The sequence below is a fragment of the Odocoileus virginianus genome, chromosome 2 (genome assembly GCF_023699985.2).
Source record: "Odocoileus virginianus isolate 20LAN1187 ecotype Illinois chromosome 2, Ovbor_1.2, whole genome shotgun sequence".
Classification (NCBI taxonomy): domain Eukaryota; kingdom Metazoa; phylum Chordata; class Mammalia; order Artiodactyla; family Cervidae; genus Odocoileus; species Odocoileus virginianus.
This window is the reverse complement of record NC_069675.1, coordinates 61,520,645-61,537,872: the sequence shown is the minus strand read 5'-3', so window position 1 is coordinate 61,537,872 and position 17,228 is coordinate 61,520,645. Positions and strand designations below refer to the sequence as shown.

At 41.6% G+C, this 17,228-nt stretch overlaps 1 protein-coding gene across 2 annotated transcripts in view; it reads right to left on the bottom strand.

Moving 5' to 3' along the window:
• MEIS1 (Meis homeobox 1) overlaps nucleotides 1-17,228 on the bottom strand; it is a 141,787-nt gene that overhangs the window by 95,416 nt on the left and 29,143 nt on the right. For both annotated transcript variants that reach the window (XM_020888270.2, XM_020888271.2), the window contains exon 7: nucleotides 16,169-16,280. In XM_020888270.2, the coding sequence (XP_020743929.1) occupies nucleotides 16,169-16,280 (112 nt within the window). The remainder of the gene's footprint in view (nucleotides 1-16,168; nucleotides 16,281-17,228) is intronic.

The following is a 17,228-nucleotide window of genomic DNA, read 5'->3' as shown; positions in this document are numbered from 1 at the left end:
ATTAGCATTAAATTATTAGTTGTATTAGTGGCTTACATTTACATTAAACTTGCAAATTATATAGACCCTTATTTCCATTCTACAGGCATCTCCATTTTTTCCCTGCATGCATATCTAATCATTCGCTTACCTCTTATCACTCCGGGAACCCACAGTTCTTAATTCATGGATTTCCACAGGGCAAGAATCTAGGCCACCGTTTATGCACAGAAATCAATTCAGCCATCACTACAGTATGCATCAAAACAACATTTTAAGAGCAAAAGTTGCAGCCAGTGGCACTGAGCCAAACCACCTCTTCTCAAAAGGAAAATGCAGTGGGATTTTTAAAGAGCAAATAGGACAAGTCACTGAGGCTTTATGCCTCACCAAGAAATGGGGAATTCTTAATGGCCCAAAGTGTCTCGATTCAAATCTGGAACTTAATAAGACTCGTGCCTGAAGAAAAGTGCTGATGGCCACATCCCCCAGTCTCATTCAGTAGTGCCCCACGTCAATATATCCACCAGGCCCATTTTCTCTTTCTTTGCCCCTAGTGAGATTACTAACCAACAATATTTTTGTGTTTTTAATTAGAATCTGAAAGACCATTTGGGCACCATATTGTATTTTTACAAGCACTGCATCTCTGAAACACAAGATTATATTAACGTGATGTTTTCCAAAGAAATCATGTTACTAAGTATCATAAATCACAAAAACATCATTGGCTTCTTCTAAAGTTGTAATCTGCAAACTATACCATTCACAAGTTATAACAGTCTATTCAAATATATATTAAAGCCATAAAAAGTTTCCCCTCACCCACATTCTTTTCCCACAGGCCAAATAAAGGTGAATTAAGGAAATTTGGCAAAGGGTATACATGGCTATTGCCATTTCCCACAGCAAACAGGGTATTTTCCTCTGGGAATAAAACATTTTCCTTAAACTACTGTTTATAACCCTTATCAGCTCAACAGCAATAGAGCCATCAAGTCCAATCTCTTATGGAAAAAAGTCAAGGTCAACAAGTACTTGCATTTTTGTTTATCTTTAGCTACAATTGCTACTGACATTCAATTGGGTAATAAACACAGGTCTGTCAAATGTTCCCAACGAACAGGTGATCCAAAAGCTATCTCAGAACAAGGCCACTGCCAGGTAATCAAACAATCCTGTTATAACAATTATGATTTGAGTACATTTATTTATAGATGCAAACATCAGTCAATTCCGAGCGAACATTGCCATACCATTCCCACCACCGGGTAATGAGTGAGGAAGTACAGGAGGGCATTTGTTAGCATTGCTCACCAACAATAATGTGTGCATTCTCACGAGCAGAGTACCGTTCAAAGAAAAGGTTTTCTCCTCTTATCTCTTCTATTTAAAAGCAATTTTGTGTAGTTTGATACAGCCATGTCCTTTACTCTGTTTGCCACCAAGGCTCCTGAGCCCAGTTGCCTCTCTCCGCCTGAAAACCAATTCTACGGTTATGTGCGTGTGTCTATTTGGAATTGTTGCATGATTCCTTTAAGCCAGCATGGTTGCTACCTTAGAAAACATTTCGTTTTAACTTGAAAAGTGCTAGGATTTGTTCAGCATGTTTAATTCTACAGAGGCAGAGAAAGATCTGGAATAAATACTTCTTTCCAATCCATCAAGAAACTCACTGATAGCAACAGGAGTTATGCATTTGGATCTGGGCAGCACATGGCTCCACGCCACATTCAACTTACAGATTAAAAATAGAATCTGTTCCAGATGCAAAGTAAGGCACGTTAAACCAACTGCCTCTACCTGAAACGTGGAAACTAAATCTAAGGACCACAGCCATGATCTAGGATGATGACTCTGACCCACATAACCTGTCTACTGCCTCCACCTCACTTATGAAAAATAAGCCTAAGGAATATTCTTGGAACCTCAAAGGAATGCTTCCACTCCTTGCTATGTAGCTTTTATTAACATTCCATCATTTAGTGGAGCAATTAATGTTTTCCAAAGCTGATTCCTATCAAGAGCATCAGGACATCTGGAAACAAAGTAATGGGCAATCTTTCTAAAAATACACAAACCTACATCCTGGGAAAGAAAGTGAAAACTAACAAGGAAACAAAATTCTGGATGCACAAAATTAGGTACACTATTTTAAAGGACAGCTTTCAATGTAGACACACTAAGGACCAAGTGACAGATTGTGAATCAAGAAAATACTGTTTTAGTATTAAAGAACAGTATCCTGGATTCTTCAACGTTCTGGCAAAAAACAGATGGAACGGAGTTGTACCAACAAGTGTTAAGAGTATCCTATTTTCTATCCTGGAATCGATTAAGTCGTGGGCAGGTAATTTGAAGATTCTACATAAAAAGTAAACTCAGCAGTCTGGGAAGGGGAAAGACAGGATTAGCACCCACTGAGAGTCCATGAACACGAAGGCTTGTGAAACAAAGCATCTACTCCGAGGAAATGCTCATCAATCAGCTGTCAAGCAAAGGGGGAAGTCACCTCATGTTCAGAGCAGTAATCTGATGAAATGAGTCACCAAATTCCCATGATAGTTTGGCTGGCCTCTTCCTTTTCATGCAGCCCCTGGTCACCATGGAGCCAGAGCCTTCTCCGCGGGAAAGCAGGCTGGCAGAGGTGGCCGGGCTTCCAGGAGCTGCCCTCAGAAAGGGTGGGAAGGACGTGCAGCCAGGGTGTGGGGGAGAAGCCATACCGCACAAGGACCAGCCTACCTCAGGAAGGCTATCCTGAGAAGACAGAGAACATGCTGGGAGGGACCTGTGGTCTAGAGAGCAGTGTTCTGAGACTTGGCCTGCTTCCAGGCCCATCTGAGCTCCTCTACCCCTCACCACTCAGTCTGGTCCAGTCTCCTCCTCAAAAGTTCTCTAGAGACTCCTCCTTCTGATTCAACCCACATCCCAAATCTTTCTGAATATGAGAAGTGCTGGCCCCAACCAGCACCCAACCAGTGACCCCCCAACGCATCCCTCCTTCACTCAGATCTGCCCAGGACACAACACTCACACTTTCAGTGGCTCCCCAATTCCCAGCCAACTCCCAACTCCTGAAGACAATGTATATGACCCTTCGCAGTCTGGTCCTGCTCCCTGTTGGACTCACCTCAGACTTTCCTTTCCCATGTCCTCTGCTCACACTGCGGCTAAAGTGCTATGCTTTCTCCTTCCTTCATGCCACTACACAAACTAACTTCTGTGCCTCGCATGCCCGGCTACTTCTCCATCCATATCAAGTTTCCATCAAGTTTCCCTATCAAGCTTCCCCTTGAGGAAGCTGGGTAGGAGACTGGGAATGAAAGTAGATTGCTCTCAGGGCTAACTCTGGGGGCGGTGGCAGTGGTTGCCTGGAGTGCTGAGACGGACACACATCCAAGTTTCACTCAATAAGAAAGGGCGCTGTGATGGATTAATGTTGCCTGCTGTGGAAGGCTGGGAGAGGCAGTCACTGCATCTTTGCCCGTTTGTTAGGTGCCACATCTCTGCTTCCAAACTACAGAGTCCACTGAATCGTGAGACTTAGCTTGCCCTGTGTGAACTGTCTGCTCCATCACTGGATGTTCGGCGTCTTGATTCCAGGAGCAGCCCCTCTCATTCTCAATTCTCACATCTAGCAATGGGCTGGTGCACAGTGGACATTCCATTAATACTCAGTAAGTTGGTGAATGGAACTATTTCTGTCTTCACCTTTTCTAGCTTTGGGAGCATTCCTGTCATCAGCTTAAAATTCACGATATCAAACAATACCTTTTATTGGCACTAAGAGAATTCCTTTCACATGAGGAGATGTTCTGAGTGCTTGGTAAATCAAATATTCACAACACACAATCCCCTCCAATTTCACAATCATAAAGACTGCGGCCACCACATCTTACCATCCCAGTATCCCAGCTTAGTCCCTCAGCATCTCCATTTTAACCATCACTTATCTGAACCTTGAACTGGGGCTTTCCTGGTGTCTCAGATGGTAAAGTGTCTGCCTACAATGCGGGAGACCTGGGTTGGATCCCTGGGTCGGAAAGATCCCCTGGAGAAGGAAATGGCAACCCACTCCAGTACTCTTGCCTGGAAAATTCCACAGAAGGAGGAGCCTGGTAGGCTACAGTACATGGGGTCGCAAAGAGTGGGACATGACTGAATCACTTCCTGTCTGAATCTCTCCAGATCCATTTACCTTGTTTCAAAGTAATAACCAGAAGGACAAGAGTATTCTCACCTGTATCCCTGTCCCCAGGTACAGGGAGAAAAGACTGGAGAACGGAGCTGGCTCACCATAAAATGTTCAGAAGAGGGTGACAGAAACTGGGAAAGACACTCATGGCGTCACAAAACAAGCAGCACTGCAGTTCATATGAAGACAAGCTGTCATCTGTTTTGGTCGCGGAAATCAAACTTAGCTTGGATACCAAGGAGTTAAAGTGTGAATAGGCTGAATATAAATCCAGACATCCAGACAAATAAATCAAATACTGATCAAACACTTACTCTATTTGCAGCACTGTGCTAGGGAGCTGAAGGAGATGTAAAGAAAACCTACAGGTGTTGTGAGGATGATGTAAGCCTATGCCATCTTCCTGGATTACCTGGGTGAGGATACGTGGGTCCTAATGCCTGTCAAAGAGATTCTTTTGAGCAACTTCCAAGGATGCTCTACATCTCATAACTAATTATTTTTCACTCTTCATTTTGGCTGCTAGGAAGCTTAGAGCCAAATTAACTGCCTACTTCTAACAACTGGACATGAGCCTATAATTCATAATGTTCCATGCTCCCTTAAGAATGACTTCTTATTTATTTTCTTTTCATTCTAATTTCTTCATATACTTTTTTCGAATCTTATAATATACTATATATTTCCTTTCACAGAATGAAAAGGAAAATATGTAAAAACACTGTATAATTAAGATATATCCTTTTCATCTAAGGTATCAAAGTACAAAAGCGTGTCAAGGTCTTACCTGTTCTGCTGTCATGGGTGTATTGTAAAAGGCAGCACTCAAGGAAAGACTCAAACAAAACAAACAAAATGTTTAAAAAGAGAGAGAACTGATCAAATGCTAAAGATCTAGTCACAAGTCTATTGGCAAATACAGTGTTTTCTGTATTGACTCTTCAATTCCTTCTTTCTTAAAAACACACAATTTTGAAGACAATTTTGACTTTCTAGGTAGAGCCTTGTTCCCTTCTTCTCCTGATGTGGGAATAGGTAGGAGAAGTTCTAGCCCTTCCATTCTTTGTTAGGAAATAAGATGAGTTTCGTCTAGGTGGAAATGCACATGGATTGATATTGGTAAACAGGGAAGGCCAAAGTTAATTGTACTAATCAAACAGAATGCTTTTAGGTTAAGTAATTACAGAAAATTATCTGCAAGACTGAACTAATCCACAAAGCCAGACACTTGAGCAAAACCCAACTTATCAACTACACTTCTGGGACCAATCAATGTAAAAGGGAGACAACGCCTACCTCTTTTTAAGGAAAATGCTTGGCATAAATTTACTGTTTGGGTTAGTTTTTGCTAGGCCAACAGCCAAAACCTCCACCACTATCCTTAATTAGTGCTAGCAGTCATGAGGAAGAGAGATAAATTCAGGAGCAGAGCTAAATATCACATCCCAGGGGATGGAATCATGTCTGCTGCTGGGAACAGCACAAGACATAAAAGCATTCTCCCAGGGTGGCACAGTTCCTCCTGTAATTCATCCTGAACCTCTTACCTCAAGGTCCCTCAAAAGATACCAAAATGCTGCAGCCAGCCCCCAGCCATCTTCTGTTGGAAACTCATTCAGGCCCAGAAGATAGAACTCAAGAGGAGGAGTAGGCAGAACTAGCAACTAGGCAGATGCTGTGATTTAAGGTACATCCCCAAACTCAATCTACCACCAAATTCTGAAAGAGCTATCTACAGAATCTTTCCTTGAGTGCCCCAGTCAAAACACCTCTCTGGGGGTGGGAACAGGCAAGACTTTGGTATCTGTTTACATTTTGATAGAGAGGATCATGTGTGATTAGCCACCTGGTACCCAGAAGAAATCAGTCCTGGGGGAATGTCGTGCAGACAGTTTGAAAGCATGAGAGGGTTCCCAATCCCCTTCAACAAATAATTATCCATCAATGGTCAAGTGCCATAACTATGCTGGGCACAGAAGAGTTAAAGATGAAGAAGACATGATCCGTTGGGGAGGCTGATACATGAATGTTACATTTCAATATATGAGAAAGGAGGCACTCACCTGGAGGGCCAATGGTTAAGACTAGGGGTGCAGGTTTGAGCCCTGCTCGGGGAACTAAGATCCTGCATGTTTCATGGTGTGGCCAGAAAATGATGTTGTTGTTGTTGTTGTTTAGCCGTGTCTAACTCTTTTGCGACCCCGTGGACTATAGGCCGCCAGGCTCCTCTGTCCATGAGATTTCCCAGGCAAGAATACTCGAGTGGTTTGCCATTTCCTTCTCCAGGGGATCTTCCCAACTCAGGGATTGAACTCATGACTCTTGCATTGAAGGTGGATTCTTTACCACTGAGCCACCAGGGAAGCCCCTTACACACACAGACACACATATATACTTAGAATGCCTAGGAGGATGGACCTGAAAATACACATGTGTGTGTGTGTGGTGTGTGTGTGTGTGTGTGTGTGTGTGTGTGTGTGTATTTGTCTGTGTATATATACACACATATGTTTATGAGAAAGGACAAGACACAGGAAACCCTGAGAGCATAAAAGAGAGTCACTTCCTCCAATCTGGGGGTTCAGAGAATACTTCCTACAGATGACACAAATTAACATAGAAGTTTTTAACCTAGACTTCCCCAAGGGGATCCATGGTTTAGAATTCAGAAGATCTAAGTACTTGGGAGGGAAAAAAATTAATCTTTTATTCTCAGTAAACTTTAACTGGAATGAGTATTTATCTCAAGTGTGTATCTAGGTAGGCACAAATCACAGAACTATTAGTAGGACCTGTGACTTTGTCACCTATGGAAATCATAATAACATATCCCAATATAGTTGTTATAAATATATTAAGACATTGTTTACATTCATCACTATTTCAAAAATGTGGTAGACAATAGAATTATTGCTGGACTTCATTATTGAATGCATATTAAAATAAGAAACTTACATCATTATATTACAATTTGTTTTTTCAAATATTTTGATAGCTGGATTTCAATATAGTTTCCCTCATAACTTTATGTACTTGATTTTGTGCATTAATAAAAATATTACTGACAAGGGATCCATTAACTTCACCAAACTGCCAAAGGGATCTTCTCCCCTTCAAAGTGTCAAGATTCCCTGAAGAAGATCAGTATGATTCAGCTGATGTGAATAAAGATTGAGGAAGCAATGATGACCCCACTGGTTCAAACAGCCGAGACCCCTGGTAGCCACTTGGGCCAAGTTCCCAAGAGGGGACTATGGATCACAGTTGGCCTCACAGGGCCCCAGAGATACTGAACTTACATTGCAGTCTGAGGATCAAGGTAGAAGTGTCCCTCTGCCAGTTAGGACAAATCCCATCCACTTTGTGTTTCAGTCAACAGCCTTGGCCACAGAGTTCAGTGTATGTGGGTCACTGGTGTGCTGTGAAATACACCCATTCATAGCTTCCTAAGAATATTCAGTATTTAGTGAATATTTCATCTCCATAGGCTTAATGCTCTTGGTAGCACATATGAGCTTCCTGAGGGCAAGTACTATGATCTACTCAATTTAATAGCCTCACACAGGGCAACTTCCATACAGTAAATGCTTAATCTATTTCTAATGACTTGACTGAAATGTATAAATTTACATTTCTCCCCTTAAATACAACTTGTGATCATATTCTGGCTCATCTGCAAGAAGTGATTACAATTTTAAACTCTTTTTAGTTCCTTGGGCTATATTGAGTGGATGCTTCCCTAAAATTAACTTCCTCACTGCAGCCTTGCCAGGAATGACACCTTGTAAAGAATCCACTACCAGGGACAATGGATTCTCTCCTGGCTTATTTTCTAGAGTAGAAACTGAAACATGTTTCAGCTGTGCCAGGCTGTATGTGGGGGCCTTAGAATGCCTAGGAGGACGGACCTGAAAAGCAAGTTATCGCTTATGGTTTAAAACTCAGTGCAGGGTCAAGAGGAAAAGGGAAAGTGAAACAGAATAAGAGAAAAGAAAAGCCTTATTTGGAAACTGAATTAAATAATTACACACTAATATCTGAGTTTTGAAAGCACAGGTGACCCTTTTATTATTTATATAAGGCAATAAAATGCATGTTATTAATACAAATGTGTAATATATTCTTCTATATGAGATATGTTTTTGAAAAACACTTCATGGTTTGGGGAAGAAAGAATTAACCATTAACTTCCAGGTCCACTACAACAGAAAATATCACATCCCACTCTCACTGAGAGGCCAGCGTTGTTACAGTCAGAAAAGCTTTCTCTAATCTTCAGTAGACAAAGTGAAATTGTAAAGAAGACACTGTTGTAGAACGCTTTTTATACCTTTTGGCTTGCAGGACTTCCTGATGAGTTGACATAACATCATCATTCATAGAATTCTTTACTACTAATTTTTTATTTTAAAATATCACAAGACTCTTGAGAGACCAATGCCATTAATTCTTGGAAAGTCAGAGAATTGGGGTATAATTTCAGAAGTCCTACAAGTCACACTGAAGTTGGTATTTCTTAAGAAACCAACACAACAAAACCAAAATTTCAATCCATCGAAGGCAACAAAAATCCTAGTATCTGCACAGGTGACATAGCAAGTGTCAGCAGCAAAGTCTACATTACATACTGAGTGTTCTATAGCACTGCAAACCAGAGGGAAAACAGACTTGTGGTTTTAAGGCCATACTTAACAAGTATCACGCTTCTTAAATTTCAAAAACTAGAGTACAAAATTTGATCAGCTATCCAGACCTTGAGTTCACACATAAATAAAAATGAACAATCAACAGAAAATATACGAAATGAGCCTGTTGACTAATGTCCTGTCTTTTCCAATCGAGGGTCAGACCCATTCAAACCCAATCACATGAGGATGGACTCTGTAAAGGTCAATCAAAGGCAGGCTGAAACTCCAACTGTCTAGCTGACCTTCAGAGCTTGTGACAAATTGCTATCAGTCAATGTCAACTAATGACAGGAGCTCTTTGGCTAATCAATTGTTCTAAAAATGATCAAGAAAACTACTCACAGGACAGCTCATTTTCACATCAGTGCCTGTGAAGTATGAAAAGCTCATTTTTTGAGTTTTTAATAAGCTCATAAGTAAAGCAGTTACTTGGTAACAGAGGTCACCTTACAGAAAAAGACAGAACCTCTGTCTGCCTTTTACATATTCTTTTATTACCATATTATAGTAAAAATATGCCATGGATATGCCACAGGGCTACATAATAAAGTAGGTAACACTTCATCCACTTTGCAACACATACTTTTGTGTTAGAGGGAAATCTATTTGGGAGCAAATAATTTCAAGTGAATTTTTCAGTTAAGATGAAAAACAATGACCAAGTTCACTAGGGATGTACCCCAGGTATTAGTGAGAATATGCACTTTCTGTGAAAACACTTGTGGCTAAGTTCATGCACCTAAATAAACAGTTATGCCTTTTAGAATATGCAGTTATTTTTCTTTGTTTAAAGACAACCTGCTTTCATGATGCTTAAAGCCAAGCAAATGGAGAACGGAAAACAATTACTCACATTTGATGAGTCAATAAAAGGTAAAGTGATTAGAGTACAGGGTGTTCTTGGGAAAAAACAATTCTCCATCCATACATCTAATTCAACATATTTGATAAGTTAGTAATATGGAACTTTTTGATAACATGGATTTGCAGAGTGTAATAACTTCCCCTTTCTTTTTTTACACCTGACTTTTCCCATCAGGAAATCATTTTCCTGTTCTGCCTGCCACTGCAAGCAAAGACCACACTTGAATTTGCAATCAACATTAAATGTAACTGAAGCAGGACACAAGACAGCAGTGGCCCAAGGGCTAAGGCCTGTGATCACAATTATATTCTCCTTTTCTCACCAAAGTGTATTTTGCAAAATGCATTCTAGTGCTATTGAAATAGAAGACATTCCTGGAGAAGAACAAGGCTTAAGAAGTAAGTGTGAACAAATATAAGATCATTTAAGTCACCTGGACCAACAGACAAATAAATGAAAAAAAAAAGTCTACTTTTTAGACATTTTTCTTTCTTTTCAGGGTGCTTAGATTATTATAAATATTTTGTTTTAAAAATAAATTGGGATTAAAAAAAGACAGAAAATAAAACTGTTTCAAAACAAGCAGTATTTACTCTGTGTCTTCATCTGAAAAACTGCAGATTACGGATTATATCCTAAACCTGAGTTGCTACAGTAGTTTTTCAAATTAAAATATCTTCTGTGGCCTCAACTACTCTCAAGTTGTCCATAGGAAAGAAATAAAGGAGGGAGGGCAACACTTGAGCCAAGCCATAATTGGAAGTATGTGAAAAATGAAGTGTCAGTTTGGTCAATAAAGGGCAAAGGTCAAGGGGAACTGCAGCCCAAACTCTGTGCGAAATTGCTCATTAAGACATCCAATCAGAGAGCTCCTTCCCACCTACCCCATTATTCATCAGACAGCTGACTGTTTCAAACGCCCGGGTTTGGGCTGTTATTACTTTCTTCTTCATGTAAAAAGGCGAGCGAGTATATAAATCGTTGCTTAGTCATCTGGAACAAAATGTGGCCCTTCCCTACCTCCCTCTATCCACCCTCACCCCCCTCGCCCTGCTCTCACCCAGCTCTGCCTGCTGGCTTCACAGGTCTGAAATGACTGCCTCCAAATTCCCTTCAATAATAAATGGAATTGCCTTCTGCCTATAGGTTGCCGGAACGCCCACAAAAGCTGGTGTGCAGGGGGGAGGGGCAGTGGAAGGCACTGGCAACTACGGATACATTATTGTAAAGAAATAGCAGTGCTTCTCAATGGTTCCTCTTTAAAGAAACATCCTGATTTTGCATTTTTTTTTTTTTTGTGGGAGCAAAGATACCATTGTTGATCTGAGCCCTGGCCCCCAAAGAAGTTCATAAGCGGATTTTAGAAAAATTCTAGAGACCAGTGAAGTTCTTTAAGGTTGAAATGTTTCACGTGACATTTCAATGTAGAAATCAGACTTTTTCTTTCTCTTCACAAAAGAGGAAAATGAAATGAGCTTGAAGTGGGAAATGTTCTGCGAGAGAAATGTCCTTACTTGTTTTCTAGGCTCCTCTTCTCAAGTCAATAAATCTTTGAATGAGTGCAATGGTGGAGGCTCTTCATACATAATACAAATTAATCATATCAATCATCCTGCTCCGCTGTGAAGAGCTCAATCATCCTTCTACTTAGCACACAAAACTGGATTCTCAGTCCCCAGCAGAGTAGAACCTCCCTGAAGCTAAGGCTGATTCTGTTTCATTCACAGCTCCATCACCCAATTACAGACAAGAGCACCAGGCCCAGCGCAGGCACTAGAAGGCAGAGTCCTTGAATTGGTAACAGAGAGAATGGCCCTCGCAGCAAGTGTTTTCCCATTTCTAGGCAACATCCCAGGATCACATCTAACAGTGGCGTGGGCTCTGGAGTCAGACTGCATGGGTTTAAGTGCCCACTGTACCACCACCCAGGATTTGACTGTGGGTAAGTCTCTCAGCCTCTCTGGACCTCGGTGACCTTCTCCGTGACACAAGTGATGAGATACCTCCACTGACCGACAGCCCATAGTGGGCTATTTCATTATTTCATTGTGATCATCTACTAATCTCTCTTGACTTTCAACCCCCAAAGGAGACTTGCCCAAACTCAAAATGTGTAAGCACAGCTAAGGCCGCTTCTGAGCTATGAGTGGCTCTGGAAGCCCTGGGGTGCGGGTGGCGGTTTGCTGTGCTTTGCTTGGTCATGCGGTTGTGTCTGACTCTGGGTGACCCCATGGACTGCAGACCACCAGACTTCTTGGTCCAGGGGGGTTCTCAAGGCAAGAATACTAGAGTGGGTTGCCATGTCCTCCTCCAGGGGATCTTCCCAACTCAGGGATCAAACCCGGATCTCCTACATTGAAGAGGATTCTTTACCATCTCAGCCACCAGGGGAGCCCCGGGGTGAGGGGAGCAGTGGGAGAAAAATCTATGAAGAAAGCACCCGATTTGCTTGGTGTTCTCCCTGTCCAAACCACATGCTTTCTAGAATAGACCCTGATTATGATCAGTAGGGCAGCTGCACCCAGTAGGATAAAAAAGACACAGGAAAGAGCCCAGGATCTGCCAACGTGCACTTCAGCTTATGTCCTGAAAACACCACATCCTAAAGCAGTTACAAACGCAAGAGACCAAGATTCTGGACGTAACTGACAGTGACTCATTTCAAGATTTCTGAGCTCTACTTTTGTCTCTTCTGAAATGGGAAAATAGAAAATCATTGACAGGGCGAAAATAAGAATCCAGTCTCATATCTCTGGAAGTGCTTTGAAGAAAGTTAAAAAGTAGACAAAATCAATGTTGCAGCCACAGCAGCTGAAACCCCCAACCAAATACAGATGTTAGGCCTTCCTTATAAATGCCCATTTAAAGGTGCTTCACTATTGAAGAATCAATTTCCTGCAAGGGACCATAAGTGTTAACATGAAATGAATGTAGATGCCTTAAGAAGAGTTGCCATAATAAATAATTTGAGTTGGGGGAGAGATATATTATATAAATCATGCGTGCATGTTCAGTCACTTCAGACATGGCTGACTCTTTGCAACCCCAAGGACTGTAACCTGCCAGGCTCCTCTGTCCACGGGGATTCTCCAGGCAAGAACACTAGAGTGGGTTGCCATTTCCTCCTCCAGGGGAATCTTCCTGATGCAGGGATTGAACCCATGTCTCCTGCATTGCAGGCGGATTCTTTACCGCTGAGTAAATCATGAATAAACACTAAATCCCTGAAAAAGAACATCGCTGGCATTTTCTTGGTTATATACCTTATGTATATTCTTTTCAGAATGACCAGCATTGGATTCTGTACTTTATTGTTTATGCTTAGGTAAAAATGTAGACTGAAACTCCTCTATCAACCACAAGAGTCACTCATTTGTCTAATTATCAGGTGCTCAAAATTTTTCAAACCGCTGGAACTCTTTACTAGGAATTGTTAATGTATTTTAAAATCTGTCAGAACATTATGGTTTCCTGGATGACCGATTTTCTTTTCTTTACTTTGAAAGTCTGAAAGAACAGGGCTTGGTTGAGAGTCTGTCACATGCCTACCTTGCACCACAGATGAGGTTGTTTAACAGAAGACCAAAGCCTAGGGGATTTTTTTCTGTTTTTTTGTACCTTGGGTGCCATAATAAAGTGGCAAACATTGAAAACAAATAAGGGAAAAAGAAATGCAGTACAAATAATATAGTAGAGAAAGTTTTAAAATATGTATTACTCCCGTCTGTGGGGGAAACACCTCTCTAGATATGTTCTTGACAGATTGAGTTATTTCTGTCTATTGGGTATGTATAAAGACATATTTATGGATTTATAAATCTTTTGAAGAGGGCTGTTATTTACCCAGTTGACTAAAATGGACTCAAACTGTGTAAATAACTATTTAGGACATGCACTACGGGCCAAATGCTGGCACAGCTTACACATCCATGCCTGCCAGAAAAGGCAGACAGGAGAACATGGGAAAGCCGCTGTGCACAGCTAATCCGGAGGTTGCACAAAGATCCAGCTCCACAGGTCCCAAGGATGAAAAAAAAAAAAAAAGAGCTGAGAAGGGTCGTGGTTGGCATGGAAATGCACAGAAGTTGTTGAAGCAACACTTCCAGGCATCATTCTGCATTTAGCAGGGAATAAATCGCACTGCCCAGGAGAGCCTGTGGGGAGGGGCAGGGGGCAGAGAAGGTGTTACTCCTACCACCTCTGCGGTCCAGCTGGTGGGGAGAGTCATGGGCGGGAGGGGGCGGGTGGTGATCAGCACCAAAAGCCTTCCCATGATGACTGTGGAAATCAGTGACTTTACTTCTTTGCTAGAAAGAGGGCATGATGAGAAGAGTCTTAAAAAAATAATCAGGAAACTGAAATTTGAGGTCTGACACTGCACCGTAGCGTCAGCAAACTGCCCAGCTCATCCAACCTCCTGTCCCTCATCTGTCAAATGGGCTAGACCTCTTTTATCTACCACCCAGGACCGCAGGCCTGTTTTCCACAGGTTCCATTTGAATGAGACAATTTATGTGAATATGCATTAAAAGGAAAAACGAGCTGGTGGTTTTTATATGAAAAAAACAGAAAGAGAAACGATGTGAATGGAAAACTCCAGTAATGTGAAGGATATATGGCTTACAATCACATTCATTATTAAACTGGCCTTTGGAGAACACTCATTGAAGGAGAAATGAACCTGAGAAATTCCTGATTCCTAGTTCTGATGAATCAAAGGGGAAGACTGGGATGGGGCACTTGCCCTCTGAAAATCTTTGTATCTGAGGATGCTTCTGTTTTAAATTCAAATACATTGTAGTAGTTTACATCCTTCAAAGTAGCAGCTAAACTAGGGGCCTGCTGGGTGATATATTCTTTTTAAAAAAGCAAGACATGAAAAAAAGAAAAAGAAACAAACAAGCGAAACACTAGGCTATGACCCCACATAGCAACTTTGGAGCACAGCAGAAAGAATTGAGATTCCATTTACACCTTTTGAAAATTCATGGTGCAAGCTGAATTCTGAAAGTAGGGCTTTCTATGGAAATGTTGACCTCACCTTAACTACAGCACTGTGAACAGTGACACCATAATGTATACATACCTACACTTGAAAGGAAAGAGGCCCTGTGGATTTATGCTGCATATAATTCTGCAGTAAAAGGCAGAGGTCAGAGGTTACCTGTTTCTGTCTCAGCTCTGAACAAGTTTACTATTCCAGGCTCCATTTTTACTAGACTTAGAGTTGTGATGATGTCAGCAACTTCTCTCTGAACAATAAAATATCTCAAATGCTTACAATTCTATGTGTAGAAGTTACTCCCAGTCCAAAGAGCACACATGTACCCGCCTCGAAAGAAAGGACTTCCCTATTTCTGTTATTCCCTTCTCAAGGGGGATCTTCTTGACCCAGGACTCCTGCATGGGAGGCGGATGCTTTACCATCTGACCCACCAGAGAAAGTTCCACGTTGTCAAACTAATCGTGTTCAATTCATTGCAGACGTTCCAATTCTAATTGCATAGCCCGATTTGGTTAGAAAACAAAATTCTTTTGTTGGGTAACAACACTCCAGTGAAACATGATCATAAAAGCAGATTTTAAAAGTATGTACCTACTGTGGGCTCAGAGTCAACCTCAATAAAGCCATCTTTTTATATTCAGGGAGAGAGTACTCTTTTAAACTTTGGTTGCATGAATTGAACACAAAATCCCCTGCAGTAGGTCTCATCAAAAGCAGTACAAGACATTTAAATCCTCGCTCACCTTATTGCTGAAGCTTAACTTTATGTTTAAACTTTATCTCCCAACAGTGACAGTCAGACATGCACATCCATGGGCACCCAAGTACACACAGGTATGTGCACTCCAAGAACCACAGTGACGAAATTGATCTGGTTGCTTTCCATCTCATCCAAATTCCCTGTAGTCTGACTTTGCCATGAAGTCAAGCACTGAAGAGATCCAAATAAGTAAATCTGGGAAAATGGCTTCAACCCAGTGAAGAGAAAAGCCCAACATGGTTCCTGAAAGGCCCACTGCCTCCTAAGCATCTTAAGACATCATTCAATTGGAATCCTAGATGATGTTTCTTCATGATCTCTTGAAAAGCCTCTAACGGAAAGTAATGGTAAACTTTTTTTTAAATTTGTATAGCAGGGTATTCGTGGCATGCTATTTTCACACATTCAAATGTCTAATCAGCTTCTTTATCTCAATTCACTGACCCTGTTTTGTGAAGGTGGCCAGGTGACAAGCAGATAGGTAGCTTGAATGGCAGAGGAAGAAGAAGGGGATCAGGGTGGGGGTGGGGGGTAAGATAAGATGAGCCAGTTCTCATATTATACAGGGTTTACATTCTAGGAAAAATTGTATAAAGAGTCACTCACTAGACATTTCTAATTTTTCAACCCTGGAAAATGACACGAGTAGCAAGAGAATCAAGAACAGCTCTCCTACCTTGCTCACTGCTGTTATCCCCACTGTGTGACGTGTGGCCCCCGCTGGAAGGGCCTGGGGTTCCTCCTGAGCGGGTAGATGCCGTGTCATCATGATCTCTGTTCCAAGAGGGCTGTGGGAGCACAAAGCAGACATCTGAACAGAGGGGTCTGTTGACGGTGGAGAGCTGGGATGGACAGCTCCGCCATCTTCCCCATCCCCCTTCACCAACGGTGCCAACTCAGAGCTCCACTGGCGCATCTAAAACTTGCCAACCTCTGCTTCGAAGCTAAAATAACATCTACCGATAGTTAAGCGTAAGTAACTGCATGCTTTATTACTAAGGAAAGCAAGATCATTCCAGGCAAAGAAAGGGAGGAGGAAACGTTGTTCTTCATGCTGACTATATTTTTAACATCCACCAACCCCCCTGGCACAACAGTCTGCTACTCTAAAAATGCAAAATGAGAGTGGTGGTCTGCAGCACTGCGCTGAGCAGAGGCTTCTGATTCATCCTAGAAGACAAACATGGCAGAGCTTTTAAGACCTCATAATTAGGCCAGGGTCCATAATAGCTAGAATGTGTCAGCTGTTTGCCGGATGGTACATGGCAAATGGACCAGGCACAGGGACAAAAAAGAAATGAGAATAACAATAGGTTCACATGGACTGTCTACACTCAGCCCCATGCCGAGCCTTCTTGTACTATTGAGGGGAAAACAGATGTTGCTTCTTATCACTGGGTGCATTTGAAAGTAACATTAAGATAGGAAAAAAACTGGCTGTAAATTAAATTCTTGGGGAAAACAATCATGGTGACTCTTCTCCCAAATCTCCCTTTATCACCCAGAAAAGATTTTAATTAGCTCTCAGCGCTAGCTTTCAAAAAAACAGTCTTGTGAGTCACCGGTCATCCTGCATAGTAGGAATGATGCAAAGTAGAAAGCAGATTCTTGGCTAGGAAGGGATATTTGTCTTGAAGATTATCAGCGGGACAGCACGATGATCTTGTAAGTAAAATATGTCTACATCGTTTCGGTCACTGAATGTCGTGGTTCATGACTGTGTAGTAATAAAGTTA